At 35.4% G+C, this 22,104-nt stretch overlaps 1 protein-coding gene and 1 pseudogene across 4 annotated transcripts in view; one reads left to right on the forward strand and one right to left on the reverse strand.

The window, feature by feature from the left end:
* The window catches only part of CHN1 (chimerin 1), a 179,045-nt gene that overhangs the window by 98,769 nt on the left and 58,172 nt on the right, over positions 1 to 22,104 (forward strand). For 2 of the 3 annotated variants that reach the window (XM_019653728.1, XM_019653727.1), the window contains exon 6: positions 5,597 to 5,885. In XM_019653728.1, coding sequence (XP_019509273.1) covers positions 5,597 to 5,885 — 289 coding nt within the window. Of the gene's footprint in view, positions 1 to 5,596; positions 5,886 to 7,904; positions 7,929 to 22,104 lie in introns of those variants that run through there. The other variant, XM_019653729.1, reaches the window with a different exon arrangement.
* Positions 2,571 to 3,438, reverse strand: LOC109388746 (transcription factor BTF3 pseudogene; annotated as a pseudogene). Its single transcript, XR_002125254.1, has one exon. The product of XR_002125254.1 is annotated as a transcription factor BTF3 pseudogene (transcript).

The following is a 22,104-nucleotide window of genomic DNA, read 5'->3' on the forward strand; positions in this document are numbered from 1 at the left end:
TTTTTGGAGTTTAGTTAGGCACACTGGTTTGCTTCTTTCCTAAAGATGATTTATTCTGCCAAGGGCGTATCATCATGAGTTCACATATTTTAATAATTTTGCCCATTTTACCATCGAACATTATATAGCAAGATAGACGAAAGCAGTGTCCTAACAGCTTTAAATGTAGAAAATATTTTAAAATTCTGTGTTGCTATGTTCTTTCTTCCTTAGCCTTTCTTATTTAATCCATCTAAATTCATTTTTTAGTATTTAAGTGAATGCCTCCTCATATTCTTGTCTCAGTTTAAACCTTTCTTCCAAGGGTATGTTTATAATTAGATGAATTTATGAGATATTTGCATTTCACCATTAAATTAGCTTCTTTGATTTTGATAAACAATACACAAATATATATTTACTATAAATAAAATTGTTTTGCATGTTGGTTTTTGGAAATAGTTCTAACATTTTATTGTTGACTTATACAAGTGTGTTGTATATGTTTTGCTTTCTATTTGTTAACAGAAAACATCTGTTAGCTGGGAGCTTTCCTTTGAAGAGATACTTCCAAATACTTTGGCCCAAGTCAGAGCTAATTCTTGGTTTTAGAAAAAGTAAAGTAAAATCCCAAAGGCTATTCTTTATACATATTTTCATCACTTTGTACCCCTAGACTGGATTTTTTATGAATATGATTTACTTGCTAAAAAATAGAAAGGATGGCATTAAGGGTTTTGTTCGCTTTTTAAAGCTAGCTGCTAGAATTATGTATTTTGAAATTCATCTGAATGCAACTGGGCACAGCATTAAACGGTTTTTTAAAACATGAAAACCAAAACCTGGAATCACTGGAGAAAAAGACATTCTTTCTAGAAAGTGGTAATTATGTACAACAGTAGCAGTTCCAGGCAGATTATCCCAGTCTTTCTTTTCTGTTTGTTAACTACAGTACCATTTTGGAGAACATGAATTTTCATCTGGTTGAACTCTAGGTGAGAGTTGGGCCTGTATGGTTTCAAAAGTGTTCAACAAAGAAAGAACAGCTATTAAAAAGCAAGGGTAGAGGCAGATAATAAATTTAAGAAAAGATAAAAAGAAAATTTTCTATAAAAATGGAGAGAAAACGGTTTAGCTTTAACAATTCTTACAAATCAATGCTCCAGAGTCTAGAGTTCTGCAGTTGTCACTAGATCCATTTAACATGTCCTGCTTTCAATATGAGTATATTTACTGACCTTACTCCTTTGAACTCAGAGACGTAACCCCCAATGCACAGTGGGAAGGCCCTCCTTGTTTCTCTTCTCTTTGCAGTCTTGTAGTCCCACTCTGTTTAACCAAATAGTATACACTTAATTCAGGAGAAATAAGTGTAATAAAAAATATAAGATAAAATAAAATAAATTCATCCAGAATAGAAATTCACAAAATATTCCTTCTTGCCTTTTTTTGACTATAAAATCAACCAATGCAGAGAAGTTCCTATACAACCAGTGTTACCAGTTATTTATTCAACCCCCTTCAATGCATATTTATTGAGTATCTTTTCTGTTTTACTTTATTGTTTGATAACTCATTCTGCCATTCCCTGCAGAGGCATAAGCTAACAGAGAAGGAGAAAGGAGACTGCCATTCATTGAACCTGCTATATACTTAGCTTTGATTTCAGTATTCTTATGTAATCCTCACAACCGAGTGGGATAGGGTGATGTTATTCCTATTTTCTAGATGCAGAATTTGAAGAATGATTTTCCTAAAATCACCCAGTTAAGAAGTGGCAGATCCAGGATTTAGAGTTAATCTGTCTGATGCCCAAGCTCTAGGTTTTCTATTAAACACATAGGACCCAGGACTTGCCTGCCCCTGGCTAAACCCTGTTTCAAGACTGCAAGGTGCTTTTGTATTTGGACATAGGTGGCAGCTCTGAGATCTTGTGTAAGCTTAAGTCTGTATACTCTGAGATGTGTTTTCGTAGCATGAGGGAGATATTGGATTCACTTGGTTTTATGAATTACTATATTATAGAAATGTAACTTGATGTATAAAAACAAGGTTATACGCATTTTTATAATCATTTTTTAGAAATCAATCTAAAGATGAAAGATGAACTTTCTGAAATTCAACATTTCATCTTCACTTTGTATTGTTTTGTTTTTATATTTGTCTATTTCCCAGTGAGGTTACCAAGGAAACAGGAACTTTATTATGAATTACCTTGTATTTAACATAGTTCCTGGGTGTCTTGTTAAATGTTTGTTGAATAAATGACAATCTATGGGTGGTAAACTTTTATAAGAAATGATTCTTTCTTTGCCTTTAGATTTGGCATCTCCCTGTTGTGGCTCTTTTTTTGTAAAATAGACACATCCATTCACCACCTCACTTAAATTTTCTTTCAGATCAAGGAAGGGGTGACTTTCTCTGTTGGTCTATTATGATGCTGTTCTTTATGTAACTTCCAAAGTAAAAGGGAGTGCAGGACATAGTAGGCAAGAAAGCTTACAGTTTCTTTAGTAAAAGTAATGCAGTGTTTCTTAAAATAATCATAATTCCAAAATGGAAATTCATATTCTTGCCCTTTGAGATTCAGGTTTTTTTTTTTTTTTTTTTACTAGGCAAAGAACTTTATTAACCTTTGCTTCAAACTTTATTCCCAAGCTTCTTCACCTTAATTAGCTGCAAAGAATGATTTGTGTATAAGCAAAAACTGAAAAGAGCTGCAGTGTCCAAGGGGCTTGGGCTTAAAAATATTAGATTGAGATTTTATCAGATCCATGAACAAAATTTTAAAAAGCAGTCATAATATAAAATAGCAGCTCCCAGTAACTTCTTCAAGTTTTATTTTCTTCAGGAGTTGACTCAATTCAGTTTGCTTCATTCTTGGAAGCCTCATCAAAATTCTCCACAAGATCTGGAACTTCATCATCATCATCCTCTCCAGTAGCAAGTGGTGCTTTTCCATCCACAGATTGTTTGGGCAGAGCTTCAGCCCGTCTCCTTAAACTAGTCAGACTGTCTGCACCAAGCTGGTTTAAGATGCCGGGTAGCATTTCTGTCAGCTGCTTGGTCTCAGCGTGGCCTGTGATGGTGAAAGTGTTCGCTGCCAGAGAGGCTTGAACTTTAGGGTTGTTAAAGTGGATCACTGTTCCTTGGTTTGTGAACATATTCACCTCTTCAATACCAGAGATATTGTTTACCCCTAACTTCTTTAAGGAGAACTGAAGTTTTTTATCATCTGCTGTAGCTGTTCTGTGAACCACCTTCTTCTTTCTGCGAGCAGTTCCTTTCCCACCAATGCGCACTTGTGCCTGCAGTTTGGCGAGTTTCTCCTGGTTCATGATAGTTTCTTTCATCTTGTTGGAGAGGAAACGGGACCGCGCGGGGGACTAGGGTTGGCGCTCAGGGGGTCTTGGGCAGACCAGCTGAGAATAAACACACACACGCGGGGACGCAAGATGGCCGAGATTCAGTTTTAACCAACCTGTATTATGAGCTTTATTTAGTTTTCAGATCAGTTTTCTGAAGACTGGAAGTTGGATTGGTCTGGAAGTATAGAGTTGAAGTGTGGGCTAAGGTATTGTGAATAGTACATATAGGGTCTCTTGAAGTCACTGTGAGAAAGAATAAAGGACAAACTTGATTAGTCTTTTTCACCCAAAAAACCTAGAGGTAGCCAGGAAATCCTCTCCTTGAATGGATTAGAAACAACCCCATTGTAAATTGCTAGGAAGTCTAACTCTAGACTTATACTCTTTCAGTCTAACCATCCCAACCAAGGTGAAGCCAGTTTATCCATCTTTTCTTCCACCCTGTGCTCCCATACTGCTCAGATTTCAGAAAACAATTGAGTGACAAATGCCTACCACCATTGCTTGGATGGCCTTCATTTTCAGTGCCATACCCATTGTAGAAATGCCCACTCTATAATCATAAGCCGCTACAGGAGTAAAATGGTCTAATCCTTCATTGAAACACCTCTGAATGAATTGAAATATGAAGGGAGTTAATGTTAAACAATGCTATGAGTGTTTATTGTTGGAAGAACCTTATAAAAATTATAAAGTGGCTTTCCATGTTTATTTCTCGATAGCAGATAATGTACATTAGCAAAGAGGAAATAATAAAATATGTTAAACTGAAAAAAGCTTTTATACTTAACTTTGTAGAAATTTTACCTTCCAATTTTTAAGACTTACATTAAAATGCAAATTTACTTGAGGGAAATATGTCTTTAACATTAGAGGAAAAGGGAGAATGGGAAAGCGGAATTATATGGATCATTTACTTAAGTGTAAATCAAATGTAATTGCTTTTAAAGAACCAAAAGGTGAATAAATATTATTTTAGAGAAAGGACCAACATGGATAAAATGTTGGGTTCTAGAGTGAATAATTATTAAAGTCTAATTTGAACTACAGAAACAGATACTTCAGGCCATTATAAAAATTTTTGTTTCCTTTTTTAAGGGTACATTAAAAGTAAAATCTTAAGGAGTTTCTAAACCCTGCCCTTCTGGAATAAAACCTATACCAGAATAATATTTTGCATAAGTTTGCAGTCATATTTAAACACTGTTTTAGTGTGAAACGAGGTGTTCTTTTAGTATTTTAGTTCACCTCTGTTTTTGTATTTTTAACAATGAAATTAAATATATCCTTTCTGATTTGTTTAGTTTTTAATCGGTTCACTCAAGGCTACCTTTGGGAGGCCATGAGGCTGGTCCCTGGTGCCTTTTGACATCAGCTTTCATTAAAGTCAGTGCACGTTCTTGCCTTTGTCTTCTGCAAGGACACGGCTGCTAGGCATGCCAACCTGGATCAATTTCTGAGGTTTGCTACAGGAAGCAAAATACTGAAATTATCATAAAACTAAACCATTTTTCCCCAGATTTTAAAGTATGTCACCAAAATCTAACTCAAAAGTGAGAACAGAATTTCTAGAGTCCAGTAGTTTATGACTTATATGCCATATATATATTGCAAACATTTCTTGCCCACACTTAACAAGCAGACACAGAAGAATGACTATGTAAAAGGGAAGAGCAGATCATTGACCCATGGCTAGAAATAGCAAAAGTATGTTTCTGTTGCCATCCTGCCCTACTGTATGACTCAGGTTCTGGAATCAGCTCTACTTTAAATGATAGCTGGCATCACACTCAGGTGATCCCTAAATGGAGCTTTCCCATTGAAAGACGTGAATGCTGGGGTCTAAAGTGCATTGAGTATTTCTGTTGATGAACTTGAAGAGACCATGTTAATGTAGAAATTTCATATATCATGGAGTTAACTGATTGAGTCTAGAATGTGTTCTAATAGGATATGAAGTTTATTTTCCCCTGTTTTTCCATAATGAAGTGGCTTAAAAAGATAAATAAGTACAAATTTTTCCTTCTAAAATAGTCATGTTTTTGGCTAGTTATCCCGAGTTGTTGCAAGTTCTCTCTTTGTGTTCAAAAGTTTAATTTTTTGTATTCTCAACGATTCAGAGATTAGCCACAGTTTATTTAAGAAAGACACACAAACAAAGCAGTAGTTTGTTTTGTTTTGTTTTGTTTTCAGAAAGAATTCACTTGCTTACTTTTCTTAAAAACATCTTTCCCATTTCATTGAGGCAGATTTGGAAGTCAAACCAGAAACTTCAGGCTGTACTACGATGGAAAGCACTTTGTTGGGGAGAAGCGCTTTGAGTCCATCCACGATCTGGTGACTGATGGATTGATTACTCTCTATATTGAAACCAAGGCAGCAGAATACATTGCCAAGATGACGATAAACCCAATTTATGAGCACATAGGATACACAACCTTAAACAGAGAGCCAGCATACCAAAAACATATGCCAGTCCTGAAAGAGACACATGATGAGAAAGATTCTACAGGCCAGGATGGGGTATCAGAGAAAAGGGTAAGCTACCATGAAACCACACTTTATCTTCTTCTGTTTGGGGTCCTTATAAGAAAGTCATTATTGCCAGAAGAGATTGACTTCTCCACAGTGCTTTGAAAGGCCATGTTTTCCTTAATGTCTAGTTTCCATCATGCTAAGCTTTGGTATATTTAGTTCTTGTTTAGTTAAAATATGAGGTATAGTTTTTGTACTCCTGATTATTTCCTATTTTATCAATTTAACATTTTAAAAAATATGTGGGGAAAATGCCCTAGTAAAAAAGTGCAGGGGTTTGGTTTAGAAGCATTAACTTATGGTCAAGAAAAGATAGCTATATTACATAAGAAGATTGAAGAGTCACAATATCTATCAAAATTACTTTTTTGTTCCCCTTAAAAGATAATTCCCCTTATAAATAGTTCTGCTCTTTAGCAAAATGATATATATCCATATTTTTAAGTCTACATGATTAAATTCAGTCTACCAATAGCTATTATACTATTTTGAGAATCAATCAGTCTTGAGTAACAGGAGGAGTTATCTGTTTATGGACTCTTAGGAAGTAATTGAATCAGGAAGGTTTACTTTTCTTTTATTATAAAAGACAATTTAAGTTTTCATTTGTCATATTTTAATTGTAATATGTTTAAGGTTAACATCAGAAATTTTAACTCCTTGGTTGTATTTTATTTTGAAAATTGTCCCTAGACCCCCCGACCCCCAAAAAAGAGTGAATTTCTTGATGTTTATATTGAGTGGGATTTAGTTGAAGGGGGTTATTACAGTTGTGTTCATTTATTCTTATATTTTTGAGAATCTTGAATTACTATATTAAAGAAATGTGGTATTATATAGTGGTTTGAGCTTGGATTCTGTCACCAAATAGATTTGTGTGCAAATTTTCCAATTTTACCAGTTCAGTGAACCTCAGCAAGCTACTTAATTTCTCTGTGCTTTGATATTCTTATATTTAAAATTGTGATAATAATCAAGTTGTTGTAAAGAATTGATTGAATGAGATAGTAAGTGTAAAATAATCAAATAGTGCTTGGCACATAGTAAGTCACTCAATATGAGTTTGGTGATAATGTTATCATCATAACAGCGGCATCCTAAAATACTTCCCAGTTATCTTGGAGTATTTGGGTACAGAATGGAAATTTACAAATGTTTATTGTTCAGTCCAAATTTTAGTTTCTGGCAGGTCTTACTTAGAGTAGCATTTTGTGGCTACAGAGAAACCAACGTCTTAAATTATAGACTGTAGAAAATTTGTAAAAAAGGGTTTTTCATATGCTCATATTTGTTAGGAACTACGAATCTTTTTTGGAAGTAACCAGAATTTAGAATCCTAAATGCATGCTGTATTTAATTTCCTTTTCACTCTCTAGTTCCCATTTTCTCACTTTGGATTATTGTCCATTTGTGGCATTTTTCAATAATGCTTGTATTTAAATATCTAATACTAATATTACACTTTATGCAGATGTGCTTGAATATTCTAAGTCAATATTTTTTTAATGTATATGTGTGAGTCTTTCAAAATTGATCAGTCTAATGATAACCTATGTGAATGTGTTTTTCATGTACTTTTCATCATCAAGGAACTTGAACTAATGACACTTAGCTATTTAACACTGGGATAGTCATTTAACTTCCCAAGACCTTGGTTGTCCATCCTACAAAGTAAAAACAATATGCACAGAGGCAAGAATCTGAGGTACATAATATAATAACTTGAGGATCCTTTTAGCTCTAGTGTCCATGATTCATTATGTATTCTGGCAACATTACATGTCACATTACCTAGATTCTGTTCTGCTGATGGCCAGTGATAGCTACACAGAGTGAAATAACTGACGCTGGGAAATCTTTCTGCAGCAGTACATAACTAGGACTCTTAAAAAATCATTCTTTGCATGCATCTTAAATCTAGTTGGCTTAAAATCTACTTACTCAAAAATAGATTTATTTTATTTACAGGTGTCATCCAACAGGACAGGGATGATGACCTGTTCAACAGCTTGAAACATTGATTCCCTGTCACAGTGGATGACATTTGTAAGTAAAGACAATCATGTTTAACTGATTTAAAATACCTATTGACACAAGTATGGTTTCATAAACCTTTGACTGGGTCCTATATAACTAAAGCCTCTCTTGTCCATGGCAGTTTTTCCGCAGAGGCAAAAGTGTTGGCTTTGCAGGAGTTAGTATGCTGTTGTGGAAAAAATAGTAGTGTTGGAAATAAGAGCTAAGTCCTAGTTGTACAGGAATTGATTTTATGTGTCACTTTGGGCACACCACTTCATTTCTCTGAGACTATATTTTCTCACATTTAATAGAAGGGCTTTGTCCAAGATGCGGTTATTATAGTCAGTGATACTTCAAGGAGTCTAGGTGTTGTAGGAAAAAGACAACACAGTACTAGAAAGCACTGAAGTAGGGTCTTGAAAGGAGCGAGCTGTTTTTAGCTAATGCACCAGCTAATGGTATGACCTTGAAATAATCCCTTAGCCTAATGTGGACTTAAGTTTCTTCATGTGTAAGACAAGGAGTTATCTATAAAACATTAATTTTATAGGCTTTTAATAAATACTTAACTGAAAAAAAGGGTTCTGTTTTCAAATAGGTTCGATAAAATTAAGATTCTCAGAAAACTTCACTATTTCTTTTCTTTAGGCTTCTCAGCTTTATTAATGACCAAATGTGTATTATGACTCTCAAAAGTGCTCCCAAACTTAATGTGAATCAGCCCGCGGCTATTCAGGAAATTTTAGGAAAATAATGTTCTATGAATCCCACTTTGGAAAATTTTGAACCAGATGATCTCTTAAGGTCTTTTATTGTTCTAAAACTAAATGATGAGTATTCCTTGTTTTTGTTTTTCAGTCTTTAAGGTGTAAGTTGAGCATCTGAGCTTTTATGGAAGGTTGGCAGGATGGTTTAATGGCTGTCAAGTTTTTTGCCACAGGAAGTGAGTCCTGGAGATACTTAGTTGTCCCTAGGAAATCTGGTGGCCTACTGTGAGGGGGAAATTTTTTTTCCAAGTAATAACTATGTCATTTTTCTTTTTCTATTTTATTAACTATTTAAGTTGCTTCCTCAGCTTGAAATATCAATTAAAAACATAAAAAAATATTGAGATCTTTAATCATAAAATTGTAACATGTTGAAAAGTCAGACTTCCTTCTCTTTTAAAATAGCTTAGCTTTAGCAGTCCAAACTGGCCAAGAGCCTAACTTTCATTAGTTCCTTTTTAAAAATTTATCTTGGAACTGTATTTGAATAGTTTCTTCTTCCAAGTAGTGAATATAATATGTTTGCTTCAACAGATACTGGACCAATGGCCGAATACAATATTTTTTATGATAATTTTACACTTATTAACAATGTAGTTTTAAATCCTCCAAAACTATGTGTTAGAAAATGTCTCGTATAGCTGCAAATAATATAAACTGTCAAATAAAACATATAATTTGCATTTCAGAAATTATACTCTGAGTCAGATCTCTGAATCTAGCCAGAACCTCTTTACTTTTGGACTTAGTTATCTAAGCTCCAAACATGTCTCCCATGTAAGGATGGACCTGTTTAGCAAAAGGGTTTGCAAAACCAATATGTTGATTTTATGGAACTGCACCAAGCTAAATGACGTGTGTGTGTGTGTGTGTGTGTGTGTGTGTGTGTGTGTGTGTGTGTGTGTGTATTTTTCCCTGTAAGTTTAAAATGAAAGCAATAGTTGGCATGTTGTCATATTAATTTTTTCTTAAGGAATTTCTTTTATATTTAAATTCCATTTTTTTTAAAGATATCTTTAGGGATCACCAGACTACATATATATTGAAAAGCCTTGTGATAGTTGAAGTTGAAATGGAATTGGGGCCCTACCTAAAACTGCCATTACTACTGGAATTCTTTGGGTACCTCCATAAATGACAGGAGCCTTTGCCCCCTGAAATAGTAAAAGGAGCACAGATAGTCTGGTCTGCTAATTGTCGTAGTATCTCACAAAGCAACTCTTCTACCGTGTTTTCCCGAAAATAAGCCCTAACTGGAAAATATGCCCTCGCGTGATTTTGAGGGTGCTCGTAATGTAAGCCCTACTCCAAATATAAGCCCCAGTTAAGCTCGTCAGTCAGACATGACTGTATTTGAATAAATGTAGTTTTTGTACATGAATAAATGAATAAAATGCATCTTTTGGAGCAAAAATTAATTTAAGACCCGGTCTTATTTTCAGGGAAACACGGTAAATGTTTTTACTTTGCTTCAAAAAATATATCACATTATCTGTATCCATATACTCTCATATAGAAATCAGCAGGAAGTCCATACTGAAACTTAATCATTAGAAAGTAACAATACCACAGGAGTAGGTGGCATAAAGCAATCTGCAGAAGACTGTGGTTTACTTCTTGATTTTGTGCTTTCTCACTCCTTGGGGCCTATCTTTTTTTCTCCTTCCTGTTCCTCCCCAAACTGTACTCCTCTGCTCTTCTTCCTAGCCCTGCCTTCTCCACATCCATCTCTGTGTCCTGTCGCCCAAAACATGCTCAGATTTCCACTGTGCCTCATTCAAGGTTAAGACCAGAGGTCAGGATGAATAGCCTCTTAGAGAACTGCCAGATGTGCCCAAGGTCACTTACTTGCATTAAAAAGCCAATTTAGTAATTTATGAGGAAGGCTACAACTTCTATACAGAACTTCCAATAGTGGGTTTGTCCTCCTCTGTAAACATCCTTCTGAAGAAATCAAGTAGAAATTTTTTTTTTTGAAGTCTACATGGTTGGTATATAAGTATATGTTAGTCTGTGGGGTTTTGAGCAAGTCTTTACTCCCTGGGGCTCCAATTTGCCCCCGTCACTGAGATGCCATTGCACTGGTAGTTATGAGTATTACTTAGATTTTGTAATGTGGTCTCCTTGTAAACGTAGTGGTGTGGGGCTCATTATCACACTCCGGTATCAGAGCGCTCCCCAACCGGGCGCCCGTTCATGGATGCTGTTGTACTGAGTACTGTTCTCCCAGCCTTTGTAAGAAACAGCATGTTCTGGTGTCTCTTCAGGCTCCCTCCTTCCAATGCTTGAACTGCCCTCTGAGTTCACAAGATAACATGCGAAGACTAATAACTGCTCCATCAAAAAAGTACTTTCTCTTTTATTAATACTGTGGTACCTCTCATCATGTCCAGTCAGGAAGCATTTGTCTTTGCCAAATAATATATTAATGACTTATAAGGCTAAAATATGGTTTTTTTACTGTGGAATTTGCATTTTAGTATTGACCAATATTTTAACTCTACTTTCCTTGAAAGTAAGACACGTAAAGCCTTCTGCTTCCCTGCCTGTCCGTGAACTTCTATTGAACCTGCACTCCATGTTGAGCCCATTAGGATCTCTCAAATTTCCCCTACCTTCTAAGTCTGCCTGTCTCTACTCCAGCTGGGTAAACCTTCTCCTTTCTTTGCCTTAATATCTTCACACTTTATTTTCTAAATAGTCTTTCATGATCTATCTATATAAACAAATTCTTGTTACTCAAAACTTATATTGGAACATAAACAAGTTAAAGAGCACTGCAGAAATATCGTCCCCATTTGTTCATTAGGCTCCATGAACTAACTCATCTCCGATCACAATTAATTGCATTTAATTAAGCACTCATTGTATGTCTCCTATTTGTAATGAAACAGGGAAGGAATACAAGACATATAAATTAAAAGGCCTTCCTTGAAGAACTTACATTTTAAAGTTTTCATTATTTCTTCCTTATTTAATTCATACTTAGGCATCTTGGATAGCAAGAGGCAAGCTGCCTGTATCATCTGTATAGTATTGTAAGAGTTCAATACATATTAAGTTGTAATTACTCTGATTTGAGTTTGCTGCTGATAGCCTAGTAGATCACAGAGAACACTTTCATAGATAAGAACACTGATTTTTTCGGAATCATGATTAGAAATTAATATGATATCCTGGCATTCCACCTCAGTTTCGAGGCTTTCATTCCTCAATATTGTTTCACTTCTGATTCAGCACTTTGAGTTGTATATAAAAAGTTGTTGACTAAATGAAAAAATAAATGAATGTATTTTATGAATTCAGCCAAATCTAAGGCCCTAATTTAAATCTGACCTGATACCGAGGAAAAAAAAGTATAGTAATTCAACTTGATTTGATACTCTACATTTTTCCCTTGAAGAACTCAGAATCCTTAGACTGTCCCTGTGAGGTAAGGAGGGCCATTCCTCAGTTTATCATCCCACAGGTAAAGCATCTAAGGTACAGAAAAATTGTCTTTGCCACATGAAATAGTTTGTGACAGTGGTGGTTAGATGCACCTCTTCAGGGATATGCTCAAAGAAGCCAAGATGGTGTGGAATGGTGTCTTTCCGAACTGGTTGTCAGTTGTATGTTGGGACAATCTGGAACCTACCAGAGAATCTCATGCTTGTAAAATGATTAAAGAAAACTCATATTGGGCCCAGGAAATTATTTTTGTGAACCTCATCTGTCCTTCCACCTTATCACCCACAGAAAGGATTAGTAATTGAAAGCCATTAGGGAAAACCAGATGGAAAGAGGAAGATGGAAGATAAATATTAGTTCCTCAGCTCCAAAGAACCAGGCCAACGGAAGACCAAATTGTAATTTTCCAAGCCAGCTGCAGTTTTGGAAGGTTTCTGTATGTGGGCCAATTAAACAAATAAAATAACTCTTAAATTACTGGTTTGAGGGTTGGAAAAGGAAGCTATTAGAAATTCCTTCACAATTGCTATTTCAGAGTTTTCAGGATTTTGGTGAGGAAATAACCATTGGTGGCAAGATCCTCATCCACTTAACTTTGTGAAATAGAAATCAACTCTGGTGGCTTTAGGAGGGTGATAGCATTTTGGGATCCAAAGCAAGTCAAGACTGTCAAGCAATAACCTGGCCTTTCTATGTTGCTCATAAACTACCTTTGTGGGCAAGTCTAAGGAATTGGCTCTCCAGTTGTCAGTAAACCTTTCATTACATCTCGTGCTCAGTGATTTTGATCTGTACTTTCCATCTTACCCTTTTGCTCCATCACATTTCCCCTTTATATTTGGAATCATTTCTCCTTCCCCCTAATATTTAGATCCCTTAGAGACTGGTAAATCATAGCCACGCCCTGAGCCTTTTCTTACTCAAGTTATAAGAAGTTAATTGTTTTTATATGTCTTCATAAGTCAGTCCTTAACTCTTCGTGGGTCTCCTTCAGGCTACTAAAACTGGTCAAAATTTTTCAAACATGAGCATTATACTGCAATAATTAGATTATTCCAATGAGAAATTATAGGCTTGTATAACCGCTACTAATCAGGCCCTTGTTTGTATGGCTCCGCTTAGTGCGCTGCTACATTATTTTCACCGTGGTTTGTTCAGTCACTTGAATGAATCAGCCCTATCACCCTCTATTTCCTCACTGTTTAGTGAAAATTTACTAAATGCTATAGGTTTGCAGATGAGCTAGTTTACATTATTCCGTTTTACATCTCATACAACGTTTTCTGTGAAAATGTCTGAGTTACTGCAGCTTGTAATTATTTACCAGCAGTGTTTGCTAAAAACGTCACCTTTACCGTAAAATTTCCCTCCAAAAGCAGAAGCTTTATACAAGCTGCGGATGGTTTAGCATTCTTAAAAAGTTTACACCTCTCTTCCTTTCTCCCACTCAACAGGAAGGGATCTCTGCTCTGGGTATAGTTTGCTTAATAACTTTAGAATGACTTTGGGCTGCTGCCCAAGTTCATAGTAAAGTAAACACTATAGTCCCATGTCGCTTGGGAAAGTTCTGTTTTTCTGTGTAATGGGGAAACTACAGATGAGCCCATATCTCTGTAGGTAGGCTCATTTTCCAAGAACTTTTTATGTCAGCTGTATTGAGGTATAATTTTCATGTAGTAAAATGCACAGTAACGTGTACAGTTTGGCGAGCTTTGACAAATGTATACACCTGTGTAACTATCACTGCAATCAAAATATAGAACATTTCATTATTCCAGAAAGTTCCCTCATACCCTTTTGTAGAAAATCCTACCGCCACACCCCACCTTGGGGCAACATGATTAAATTTCTGTCTGGACAAAAATTTTTTTTAAAGTGTTGATATGACAGGTGCCATCCTATTTAATGTTTTAGTTTTTTCCTACATTTATAGCATACCTTATCTTTATCTTTTATCTTTTTGTTATAAAAACATCATCTGATTGTCTTGAAGTACCCACCTTCCTTATCTGATTTTAGATATAAAATTTCTCAGGTAAAATTTTGTTGGGAAATATGAGCAGCGAGGGAATTATTGGGGTTCAGTAGTGATTGCAAGGCACTCTGACTTGTTGCTTTCAGTCCCATCATCCTGGCCTGTTCCCTGTTTAATCTGTAATAAAGGCTTCAATAAATTTGGGCAGATGGTGAGAGAGGACTCTTAGGTACAAGGAGAAGAGCTTCTCTGCTCTGCTAGGATCTTGGACCTGAGCCAGAAGTACTCAGTAAGCTAGAAGGTGGCCAGCTCTCATTTAATCACTGGCTATCCCTTCGCCATTCCTCTCTGGCCTGGAATAGGTCCCCCAGCAGGTGGTAGTCACAGTCACAGTTGTTGGGAAAGTAGAATGTCCCCTACTATCTTGAGTGTGAACTGTACCATGTGATACCAGGTATCACAGTGGGAAAAACTACCATTTTTGCCTCCCCCTCCCAGCTATACAAATGGGAAAATGCATTCTTTGTGGTAGTGGTATGATTCCAGAATTCCCTGTGGAATACCACTGTAGGATTATTTTCCAGCTTTACTGAGCTCTCTAAAGCATTTAGATTTCTCGCCCTACAGGTTCGGAAGTGTGCAGTGCAACCCACTCAAGTCCTGTAGAGTAGAGTTATCCTTTCCCAGGCCCAGGTGAAGATGGCATTCTCTTTTTTTTTTTTTTAAGAGAAAAAGGTCATTTATATTTAAAACTTTTTTTTATTAGTTTCAAGTGTACAAAACAATGTAATAGACATTTCACCCCTCACAAAGTGATAACCCCTTCCCGCATCTATTGCCCCTCTGACATCGTATATATCTATTACAATTCCATTGACTCTATTTCCTATGCTATACTCCATATCCTGTGACTATATTTATATTAAATTATAGTTGACATACAATATTATTCCGCTTCAGCTTCACCAGTGCAGTGGTCAGGCATCTACACTGTCCAAGATGGCATTCTCCTGTGTAACAAATTCCCATGGATGGATCATGGTTTGTATAAAATTCTTGGAGAAATTCAAGGAGAATTCTTTTCTCCTTTCTCCCTCATAAAACCTATTGGAATGTGAGTGAATGAGGGGAATGTTAATGTAGGCAGACCTTTGACTTCCACCTAATTTCTTAAAAATAGATTATATCATTTGCATATTAATTTTAGTCATTGACTGGACTGCATCTTGACTAGAGTAGGCCCTCCAGTGATGTGGAACTGCTCTCTAAGCAAGCAGGCCTCAGGCTCCAAAGCCTCTTCTTATGACCTTTTTTTGGAACTCTAGATAGTTTATTGACTGCAAGTTGGAGGTCTAGTGTTTTTTAAGGCTGTAAAGACTGGCAGTAGTGATGGAGAGAGGAGAGTACCAGTCTGTAAAGTACAGTATAAGGAGTATAGTGAATAGTATTGTAATATCTATGTACAGAGTCAGATGGGTAGTAGACTTGTTGGGGTTATCACTTTGTGAGGTGTGTAAATGTTTAATCATTATGTTGTTTTGTACACCTGAAACTAATAAATAAAAATAAATTTAAAAACAAGAACTTAAAACTTATCCTCATCATTTTAAATGATGAAGAAACAGGGGTATAGCTGGAGAAGCTCTTTTTGCCAGGAAATCATCTTCTTAAATGATTGGTAGTCAGTGGTCTTTTTCCTGCATGCTGTTTATGTCATTATTATAAACCTTCCTTCAGTAGTCTTTTTTAAAAAACAAGTAAAAATATTTCTTTTGTTTAGTTCAGATAAGGATTACTCAAGTCATTTTAATATACTTTCTTAATTCAGATTTTGTCTATTCTTGCAAAATGGCCTTTTCCCTTCAAGTAAAAGATTTCTTTCCAGAATAGTTAGTTATAAGATTCAATATTGCTCTAGGAATAAGGATAACCAAAAATTTAAGTTTATAAGTTCATTAACTTTGGGGATAAATTAAAAGCATATACAATTGTTTTTTCTTGGAATAATCTATATCTTTAAAATCTATTTTTCATGAGAGAAAACATTTCTGAATTTGTTGAATATAGAAAGTAACGCATTAGCTCCCTGTGTAATCATAGCCAAGCTTGTGTATACCCTTTAGAGTTACCCAGTTCTAAATTAATGAAGCACTTTGAGGGGAAAGGATTTCCATAATTTCCATCAGCAGCATACACAGGGAGGCTTGAAAGTATTATTTCAGCCAGAACTAGTTAGTATCATATGGACATAACATTCTAATTACCACTTATTTCAATGTGAATAGTGAATTGCTTTTGTTCCCTTTTAGATAAAGTGTGTGCGTGCGTGCACACACGCACACACACACTGAATATGACAGATGCTTTTATTTGGAAGCAGTATTCATAGTTACTGCAAAGGGGTTGATTTTGATTCATATATATACCGGGGGTGCCAAAAAAAAGTATACTCATGACTTGTATTCATCTTTTGTTATCAGTATATATTATTACAATCTTAATAGGTTTTTCCTTTCTTAAAATGTGTATACATTTTTTTGGCACCCTCTGTATTTAAATTCATGGTGATATTGGATTGTAAACAAGTCTTTTCAATATTTCACTTTTAGTTTCATACAAAAATATTCTAAACTTTTAAGCTAAGTTTTCTCTCTGATGGAATACTTACATAGTAATTCATCTTTAACATTTGATCAGGTGTTAAGACTCATAAAAGAATTTCTGTAGTCCTATATGCTAGTGTTTGGTCATAGCTTGGAGCAGTCCACAGCATCTAGTTCAAATGCTCTCTTTATGCTATTCCTTTGCTCTCTTAATTCCTTATTTTTTTTAGATATGTTTTCCACAGAGATCCACCTTTACTCCTCAAATAGAAGCACTTCAGAAGGATCTTTAATGATCTCGTTATCTCCTATTTATCCAGTCATTCTCACATGCACACACCCACAACAACCAATGTTTTTATTGGGCATCTTTTTGGAACAGAAGATCTGGATCCTTGTCTTATAACTTCATGATGTCACTTTAAGCATCATTATCCTCAGTTATAAAATGCAGGACTCCTCTTTCATAGATGACATTCAGGTCCTTCTAGCTGCCATGACTCGCTACCCATAAATTCTCTTTGCTAACCCTCAAGAGGTTTTCAGACATAATCTGTGCCTTTGAGAACTTACTGTTCTAAGAGGTAGAACAAACAGGCTTGGCTCTGCTTCTGACTAGGATTGTGTTTTTGAGCCAGTTGCATAATTTTCTTTGGCCTCGGGAAATTGAAGGTCTCTTCTAGCTCCACAATATACATCGCTAAGAGTTGTGAAACTAAGAATAATAGAAATAACTAACATTCATTAAGCCTCTATATGTTGGAAAGTGTACTAGGTACTTTGCCAGATTATCTCCTTTAATTTTTATAGCAATCTTTTGAGAGTAGGTATTAAAATAACATGGGCATTTGGGGGGGTCATGGGTTTATAGTGAGTTATCAAGAGATTCTAGGGGTATGTTTTAATAGTGCATCCTTTATTTTTAAAAATGAAGTCAGGTGACCACCACACCCTTTCACCAAATGCCCCTTGGTGTCATTGTAAAGACTGAACATTGGACTGTGTTAGTATTTAGACTAAGTGGATTACTGTATTTTGAGTAATTGGGTTACTCCAAAGAGAGAAATTAAAACATCCTGGAACCTGTCTATAGGAAATTGAAGCATGGTTCAGATGGGCCTTTCACCCACTGAGGCAGGTCACTCTAGAACTGCACTCTTATGTTGTTTTTAAAATAAACTCATCAAATGTTAAAAGAATAAAAAGAGTCCAATTTACAGAATAAGAAAACCTATGACTTGAATTTTTTAGTATATAAAGAGGAAACAAAATATTTTTCCCAGTAGTTCTATAATGATGGCTTGTGTCAAGTGTTAACCCTCCCTTCTTTAAGCACCACAGAGATGTATAAATCCAAATAGTCTTGTTCCTCTCATAGTAACATCAACAGCAAAAATAAAGGATTTAAAGTTATGTGATAGTATAAATTACATAAATGTGCGACACTGTTAATTAATTCAACATGAATTTTAAATCGCAGTATATACTTTTGGTAGAATGAGATGAGGATAAAATTTCTTTGAAGTTTTTACAATTGCACCATATTAAATGATTAACATAACTTATCTGTGTATTAGTAAAATATATTGATAACTAAGATTTATAATATAACAAAGCATGTCATGTTTGTTATATTTAAGATAAGTCAGCACACTTTTACACTTTCAACGTTTGAATTCAGGTTGACATCTTCAGGTTTCCATCAGTTCAATCTTCAAACTGCTTATTAGCATTTCATTGTCAAAGTAGAACCTTACTTAGCTCTTTGAAACTGACAAAAGACCTCTCAGTTGACAGTCACCTCCTAAATAAATAAGATTTTTTTTTAAGGGAGTTGAAGTGTTTTTCAAATCAATATTCTAGAGACTATATATGTAAAACTAACTGTAGAGAATTTATTATAATTTAGAAGCAAAAAAGAAAAGCAAACACCACCAGAAAACTTTCAGCTTTTTAATACAATTTGACAGTTTATCATTTTCCATGGTTTCTCTCAGAAGCAGGGAAACCAATAACCTGAATAAAGATTAGTATTTATAACAATAAAAGGAAAAAAATAAAGACATTATTACTAATGATAGTGCTTTTTTTTTTTTTAAGATTTTATTGGGGAACCAGGGAAGGGGAACAGAAAAGTTGCTGTCCTTTTTTGTTCTTTAGTCTAGTTGTGGAGGACGTTGCTTCACTGGCCCATGTTGGTATTATCATTTCCTTCTTCCCGGGTGAGGCAATCACTTGCTGGCCATAGGACAGCCGCTCACGGCGGCTCACTGCAGCTCACGAAAGCACACGCCAGCTGCCGACCTGCCCCACTGCAGCCTACGCCATCATAGGCGACTCATGGCAGCCCAGCTCCAGGTCAAGCTGTTTTCACTATCTTAGCTGTAGAGGACACAGCGTCACTGGCCCTCTATGTGGGATCCGAACTGGGATCCTGCTGCTCAGAGCTTGCATCCCAAGCCAACTCTTAACCAATGAACAAGCCACTCAGGCGGCCCTAATGATAGTGCTTTTGAGAAATAAAATAATGAAGAAAATGAAAAACATAACTTTAATGTAAAATAAACTTTTGTGAAAGTGCTAAAATATGCAGTCATAAATAGCTTTTGCTTAAAGAGCCATATCAGATCAAGGTTGTAACTAGGAAGTTTTATATACAATAGAGACACCTGCAGAAATTTTGATCAGTAGAATCAACATGGGGCCCAGACATATATTAAGATATGTGCCTTTCGTATACGTATGTGTGTATGGTGGGGAGAGGGTGGCAGGGCGATGTATGTGTGGGAAATCTGGTTGCCCAGTAAATGTTACAGCTAATGGATTAGATCAGTGATTCTCAAACTTTTTGGACTCAGGAGCCCTTAACACTTTAAAAATTATTGAAGTCCTCAAAGTACTTTTGCTTATGTGGGTTGTGTCTATTGACATTTACCATATTGTAAATTAAAACAGATTTTTAAAAACTATTAACTCATTAAAAAAACAATAAACCCATTACATGTTAACATAATATTATTATTATTAAGATAGCCATATTTTATGAAACAAATTTAGTTGGCAGAGTGGCATTTTTTACATTTCTGTAAATCTCTTTAATTTTCATAAATGCTTCTGCAGTCAGTCTGTGGTGATATGTTAATGTGGTTGAAGTATTTGAAGGAAATTCAATCTCGTACAGCTATGCATTCAGAAAAGAGGAGTATTTTAATAGCCTTTTCAGATAATTGTGGATATTTCTGTTTGCTATCATACCAAAACTGGATAAGTGGTAGTTCTTTAAAGGCTACTTTCAATGTGGAACTTGAAACCCTATAAATAAGCATTTCTTATTCTGTTACACTAAAATCCACTCGTCTGTCTTGAACTCTGAATGGATCTTTCAGCTATGCATGATTCTGTAACGTCATGCATTGGTCATTTGGAAGATATTGGTTCACTGAGTTATGTAGGTCTCCCAAACATTGACACATTTCTTTATAGTAGATAAAGAAATTGTATTGTTAATATCATCATTTGATTTCATCATAAAAGTTATTTAAGTACTGGGAAGCTGTCAAGTTCAGGGGGACAGATATTAAATTTCCAAAATTCTTATTTTCACTTGAAAGTGTGAATTTTATCATTGATTGTCATTTGTTTTTGTTGAAGTGGCAGGCTCACTTTGTTCATTTTTGAGAAAATGCCAAGTCTGAATAACCAAAATTTATATTAGTCTTCCAAGTTAAAAAAAAATGGTATTCTATAGAAAAAGCAGCTAACTCAGCTTGCAAGTCAAACAATACTTTTCCTCAAGAAAACCATCCCTACAAGGAGCCCAGGTACCTTTTACATCATTGGGTATGAGGCTCTTACTCTTTTGGAGAGTTTTTCAAATGTGATATGTAAAACTCTAGATTTAATATAATCTACAGCATAAAAAGGTGATGACAGAGTAAGGGGGGAAAAAACTGTCTAAATATGTGACCCACGATAACTAATTTTGTAGGCTATCATTTATTAAAATCAGTACCACTGGTATAAAATAATGGTTAGATTCTATATTTATTGTCTCAAAGACTGGGTTCTTTTAAAAATGGAAACAACTAAGAAACATTATTCAACTAATGCCATGGTTTGATACTTCTAACAGTAAAAACATAATAAAAGCATCCACTTAAAAAAATCTACAGCTGATCCTGCAGGAGGAGATATTTTAGGCGAGTTATTTTTTTTTAAATCAAACTTCTTATTTTAATGTCTTCCTTATTAAGATATGCATTTGAAAATAGTTTCACCTTGTTTTATAGTAAGTTATAAGTTGGAGTTGTTAGGCAGAAAAATAATCAAACTTGAAACTAGGTTTACTAATGGTAGATACTGCCTAAATTCCCTTTTGTTCTAACATTTTCTTGCTTCAAACACTTCATTGCAAAGGGTTCTTATTCATCTGTAAATTTTCATAGCACTTTGCACTCTTCTTCCAATAATAGTTGTTTTGGTCCTGCATATTAATTTAAACCACAGTGATTCAACAACCTTTAGAATCGAAAACTGCAGTTCATGAAGCCCAAGCATCCCTTGTCTCTCAGGTGGGCACCTGTTCTCTTAACAGAACAAATGTTTTCAATTCAGTCTCATCCTTTAGTCAGCTATGTTGCTAGGATACCTAACCTATGTTGTTACAGATTTTCTCTCTAACATGTTTTCAGTTCATAGTTGCATGCATTTTAGCTATCAGTTGAGGAAACAATATTTAAAATACCCTCCATCCTTGCGCCTGTGGCCAGCCATTACATTTTTAAAAACTAAGCTATAAGATATTTTAAGGAATGGCCATTATAAGAAAATGACCATTTTCTTTGTATTAAATTTATTCTGATAGTGTTTTTAATGCAGGGGGCTAGAACCATTCAGAAAGGCCTTCATCTATGAGTCTGGAGAATTCAGTGATGCTTACAAATGTGCTGTGGACTTTGTGTGCTCATTCTTTCAAGATTTAGCACCTACCTTGTGTTAGGTGCTAAGACCAATGCTAATGATCACAGCAGTATCAACATGTCCTGTCTTTGAGAACTGGGAGGGCTGTGCATGCTAGGTACTGAAAACACATGATTAGCATACATTCCATACATTTTATGTACGTGATCTCATCTCATCATCCTAATCACCCTTTGAGGTAGGTACTGTCATTATCCCTGTTTACAGATGAAGAAACTGAGACTTTCCCTAAGGCTCCATAACTAGTAAATAGAGCTGATACTCTTTTACAGATAATCTTTACTCAAACCCCCTCTTTTAACCACTTAAATATAGATAACACTGAAATTTAGTTAAATTTTTTAAAATTGTTTTAACTATTTATGGAGGGGGTGATTAGGCAGATGGAGGAGGCGGGTTTATAAACAGCACTTTCCTGTCTGCATTAT

Source organism: Hipposideros armiger, unplaced genomic scaffold, assembly GCF_001890085.2.
Source record: "Hipposideros armiger isolate ML-2016 unplaced genomic scaffold, ASM189008v1 scaffold_205, whole genome shotgun sequence".
NCBI lineage: Eukaryota > Metazoa > Chordata > Mammalia > Chiroptera > Hipposideridae > Hipposideros > Hipposideros armiger.